Genomic DNA, 5,568 nt, shown 5'->3' on the forward strand with positions numbered 1-5,568 from the left:
TCAGAGGCAGAAGGAGAAAATTGTTTATCCACAAGATCAAAGATGAAAACAACAACTGGATCCAAGGTGATGAAAACATTGGTGAAGCTGCTTGTACCCACTTCCAGAACATCTTTACTGATCCTGGGGGTAGAATCAGGGAGGATCTTTTATCTTGTATCCCATCCCTGGTTACTGATCATGATAATGAACTTCTGAACAAAGAACCTTCTATGGAGGAACTCAAAGAGGTAGTCTTTTCCATGAGCCCCACTAGTGCTGCTGGTCCTGATGGCCTAAATGGAAAATTTTATCAACATTGTTGGGAGATTATTAAGCAGGATCTATTCAGTGTAGTCACAGCCTTCTTTTGTGGTTACTCTATGCCCAAATACATGTCCCATGCCTGCCTAGTCCTCCTCCCAAAGGTTGAATTCCCTAACTCCCTCTCTGAATTCAGACCAATTAGTTTGAGTAACTTCATAAAAAAAGTCATCTCCAAATTAATCTGTTCCAGACTTGCTCCAATTCTCCCCAAAATCATCTTACCCAACCAAACTGGTTTTGTCAAAGGCAGGAACATTTCAGAAAACATCATGCTAGCTCAGGAGATTGTTCAAGGCATTAAGAAACCAAATGTTGGAGCTAATGTGGTGATCAAACTGGACATGACAAAGGCATATGATAGGGTTTCCTGGTCCTTCACTTGCATTATGATGAGAAGATTGGGTTTCAGTGAAAGAATGATTGATATGGTTTGGAGGACCCTTTCAAATAACTGGTATTCTGTGATCATCAATGGTACAAGATGTGGCTTTTTTCACTCTACAAGAGGTCTGAAACAGGGGGACCCTCTATCTCCAGCTCTCTTCATTCTAGGTGCAGAACTCCTTTCCAGATTACTTAATAACCTCTCTCATGATCAGTTCTTTAATGGATTTTATATGGAGAAAAGAGGTCCTCAAGTCACACACCTTAGCTTTGCTGATGATATTATCATCTTTACCTCTGGTGGCAGAGCCTCTTTGAAAAAGATCATGACCATCCTTCAGACATATGAGCACACCTCTGGCCAGTTGATCAACAAAAGCAAAAGCCATTTCATGATATCCCCCTGTGCATTTCCACATACCATAAGAAGAATTCAGCAGATTACAGGGTTTTCCAAGAAAGAGTCCCCTATCACATACCTAGGATGCCCTCTCTATATTGGCAGGAAAAGGATCATTCATTTCAATCCCATCATCTCTAAAGTGGTCAGTAGAATTAGAGGGTGGCAAGGCAGGCTCCTTTCTCATGGGGGCAGGGCTACCCTTATCAAGCATGTCCTCCAATCTCTTCCCATTCACCTCCTGTCTGCAGTTTCCCCTCCCAAAACTGTGATTAAACAAATTGAAAAGCTTGCTTCCAATTTTTTCTGGGGTATGGATCAGAACAAGAATAAGTACCACTGGGCCTCCTGGCACAAATTAGCAAACACTCTGGATGAAGGTGGAGTAGGTTTCAGATCCATTGAAGACATATGCAAATCCCTTGAATTCAAACAATGGTGGTGCTTTAGAACAAAACAATCTCTGTGGAGCAGTTTCTTAACTGCAAAATACTGCCAAATATCACATCCAGTCTCAAAAAAGTAGGACTCTAGTGAGTCCCAAGCATAGAAGAAGATGAAGTCCAACAAAAAAGAGGCTGAGATTCACATTTATTGGAGGCTTCATTCTGGGAATTCCTCTTTCTGGTGGGATAATTGGCTAGGTACTGGCAACCTTGCTAACCACAGAACTCAGGGTGGTAGGCCTGGTAAAATCAAGGTCTCTCAGTTTTGGAGTTCTGGTCAATGGGACCTGCAGATGCTCAACAATCATGCCCCTGCCCACATGATCCCCACCATTCTTCAAATCCCTATCTACCAAAACTCCCAAATCCCTGACCAGCCAATTTGGAAACCCAATGCTTCTGGTACCTTTACCTGTGCATCTGCTTGGGAGGTTGTTAGAACCAAAAGGCCAATCCTTGTTACCAATAAAATGACATGGCACAAGAAAATTCCCTTCAAATGGTCCTTTTGCCTATGGAGAGCCCTTAGGAATAAACTTCATACTAATGATAGAGTAGCCAGGTTTGGACCCCCTTCTGTCAACAGATGTGTTTGCTGCATTAATTCCCAGGCTGAATCTGTTGACCATATTTTCAGTAGAGGCCATTTTGCTAAGGCTGTTTGGAAAATTTTCACTGGCCCTGCTGGTTTCCTTTTTGAAGAAATGCCACTCCAAAACCTTCTTATGAAATGGTGGATTCAGAAGCCCAGAAATGAAATCCACAAATTGCTCTTGGACACCTTCCCTATTATCATCTTCTGGAATCTCTGGAAGAATAAATGTGGAGCAAAATATGGCACCAAACATTCTTCCATGGCCAGAGTTGTTTTCTCCATTAACTCTGACATTAATCTTCCCCTCAAAACCACCTACCCTAACATCACTTGGCCATCTGAATGGTCTGGGATTTGCACCTTAACTGAGAGTTTGAATTTTCTCACCAAATCCACCCAGGTCTGCTGGCAAAGACCTACCCTTGGTCTTGTCAAAATTAACAGTGATGGAAGTGCCTTGAGTAATCTAGGAAGAATGGGAGCTGGGGCCATCATCAGAAATCATCAAGGGGACTTCATTCATGCCATTGCTAGTCCCTTAGGTGAAGGAACAAATAACCTTGCTGAAACTGAAGCTGCTTTTTTAGGGGTCAGGTGGTGCATTGACAATGGTTTTTCCAAAGTCCATTTGGAAGCTGATTCTGCTCTTCTGATCCACTGGTTAACCTCTTCTGCAACTCCTCCTTGGACCCTTGTAATGCACATTCATAATCTCAAGGAGCTTTGCCAGCAGTGTGAATCCATCTACTTCAGTCATGTCTACAGAGAAGGCAATGCTCCTGCAGATTCCCTCTCAAAACTTAGCCATGATCTTCACACCATTACTCACTACAATAACCTGCAGGACCTCCCTTCCCACATCAGAGGTCAAATCCTCATGGATAAATCTAGCATCCCAGCCTTCAGACACAAGCTGACAAACCAACTCCAAAACCATTCCCATTCTCCTAATACCTCTTCCCATGGTTATGGCTAATATAGATTCAGAAAGGTAGCCCTACAAATTTGTCCAAAAAATCAGTTAGCATCAGACAGTGTCTCAGCAAACAGCAGACTGATCTGCCCCTTATAAAATTAACCACCTCTTCATGTCAGTCCAAGTGCCTGAATTAGCAACAACAACACCTTGAAGGCAACCAATCAGAAATCACAAAGAAACAGAAGCAATGGAAACAGGGGAAGAAATGCCAAAATTTCCACTAACTTTGTTTATTTTTTTTGCAGGTTTCTTGTTTCCGCTTACCCTCAACCAATTGATAAACTATCAAATTTTGACAATTCTGATAGTCTATCAAATGGAAAGAGATTATCCCCACTATAGCACACCTCCTTTCCACACCATACATCACCAAAAACCCCCTGATACACATCAACTGCAGGAAAACATTTTCCTCAAAACTGTTCCCACCAAGGCTCACATTTCCCACCAATCCAAGGCTTCTAGAACCCACAAGAACCTAGATGAGCCTCCCATCCTTTTGTTTCTCCACAAAACACATCCTTCCGAACCCTTCAATCACAACTGTTCCAAAAAACTGGACAATTCTGCCCAGTTACACTTTGATTCTGTTTCAGGTTCAGCAAATACCTCATACCTCTCCTTATTCACACAACTGGTATGGTTCCTGAGAGTGATATTAACATCCCTTATGTTCACTTTCTCAGAACCAAACCAGTTGATGCTCTCTCACCCCTCCCACAGTAAGTTCATCAAAAATCTGCAGCAACACTCACCCTTCCTAGCTGCAGGTGATGCAGAATTCCACCAGTTCTGCAGTTTCCTTAACACCTGCAGTCAGAGTCTTTCAATCCATGGTTCTCCTCTCTTCATGAGCATCTATACTACCGATTGCAGTTTATTCATAAACCTGCAATCAGAGTTTAGAACAGGGATCACAATTGCTCCCCTCTCCCCAGACTCTACTCCAGAACCCACAAGAACCTGGAGTTTGAACCCCCCTTCACTAACATATTTGCTGTCTTTTGCAGGTATTTGGAGTTCACTGGATCAACTGATGACTTTTCAGACAGTGGTATCAGCATTCTTAATGCTCATTCTGCTGAAAATCTATCAGTTGATCACAGTCTCTCCAATCTTTCTCACCTACTCACTCTCAACTGTTTCAATGACAACCCAACACTTACAACAATTTCAGATTAGCAAGCTGGCTCAGATTCAGCAGTTCAGTCTCCAGCAGTTTTCAACCACAGTGTTGCTGATTGAATGCAGGGATCCAGTTGTCAACATTTCAGGACAGCGCTCCCTCTTTTCTGTCAAGAATCTCAAGCAGAATCAAAACACAAGCCCAACATCTTGGCCCCCTTTTGTTAGCCATCTTCAATTTGGCTTTCTTTAGCACCAATGTCAAAGCAAAGTTGAAGATGGTTCCCTCAAACATCACATAGTTTTTGCATATTTTTCTAGGGACTTTTTACATGTTTTTTGGTGTAGAATTTTATGTATATGGAAGACTAACTTTCAAACCAACTCTATGGTAGAATTAGGTTTTCTTGTACTTTTTTGTATAGTTAACCTAGGTTCACTTCATTATGGTTTTGTATATCCAATTGGCTACCATTGTGGGATAGTCAATAGGATCATCATTATAGGTCTAACTCATCATAGCATACAGGTCTCACCTGAATATCATAGTTGGATAATCAGGTGTCCTTGTACCATATTTCTCGAGGTAAGGTTTATGCCCCCCTCCTTTGTTGTACTTTATGTTTTATATATGAAAATCAGCCATAGGCACTATGCCTAGTGGATTTTTCTAAAAAAAAGAGGCCTTCCGAATAAGGCGTTATGCCTCATGTCCCCCTCGATCACGTAGAATTTGGTATCCTGAATAGTCCCAGCAGTATTTACTGGCAGGGTTATTTCTCCTTTGGTAGTTTCACATGCCATGTTGAATACGTTTAAAACCTAGACTACTGGCACTACTTGGTCTTGTAGACCAACTGCTCTACGACCCTCGATCTGATGATGTTGGCTGAGCTACCTGGATCAATCAACACACGTTTAACTTGAGATTTAATTATAAGTACATATACTACCAATTCATCATTATACGGTTACACGATGCCTTCGGCATCCCTATCGTTGAATGAAATGGTTCCCTCTGGGATATAATCTCGGGTTCATTTTTCCCACGTAATGGACACCTTAGTGTGCTTTAGCATTGGTCATTGGGGATATCGACTCCTCCAATGATCACGTTGATGACATGCTGAGGTTCTTCTTGTTTGGTCTATTTGTTGGAGTCTCAGTTCCTAAAGTGATTTTTGGCTCGATCATTCAGAAATTCCCGGAGATGCCCGTTATTGAATTACTGGGCCACTTCTTCCCTTAATATTCAGTAGTCCGCGGTTCTATGGCCGTGAGTGCCATGGTACTTACACCTCATGTTAGGGTCTCTCTGGGTATGGTTGGACTA

General features: G+C 42.1%; 1 protein-coding gene across 1 annotated transcript; it reads left to right on the plus strand.

The window, feature by feature from the left end:
* LOC109224237 lies at nt 1,647–4,488 on the plus strand. The gene is made up of 5 exons (XM_019388824.1): nt 1,647–2,997; nt 3,113–3,122; nt 3,707–3,832; nt 4,121–4,205; nt 4,288–4,488. Exons 1-5 carry the CDS (start codon nt 1,647–1,649, stop codon nt 4,486–4,488), a joined length of 1,773 nt encoding a protein of 590 aa, XP_019244369.1.

This window comes from Nicotiana attenuata, chromosome 3 (assembly GCF_001879085.1).
Source record: "Nicotiana attenuata strain UT chromosome 3, NIATTr2, whole genome shotgun sequence".
NCBI classification, from domain to species: domain Eukaryota; kingdom Viridiplantae; phylum Streptophyta; class Magnoliopsida; order Solanales; family Solanaceae; genus Nicotiana; species Nicotiana attenuata.

Bases quoted from the DNA above. Each gene is read 5' to 3' on its own strand.
- LOC109224237 (XM_019388824.1), top strand. From the start codon at position 1,647: ATGAAGTCCAACAAAAAAGAGGCTGAGATTCACATTTATTGGAGGCTT. The intron at 3,833-4,120 runs GTAAGTTCATCA...TGTCTTTTGCAG, and splicing joins GCTCTCTCACCCCTCCCACA to GTATTTGGAGTTCACTGGAT. The intron at 4,206-4,287 runs GTTGATCACAGT...CAACAATTTCAG, and splicing joins ATTCTGCTGAAAATCTATCA to ATTAGCAAGCTGGCTCAGAT.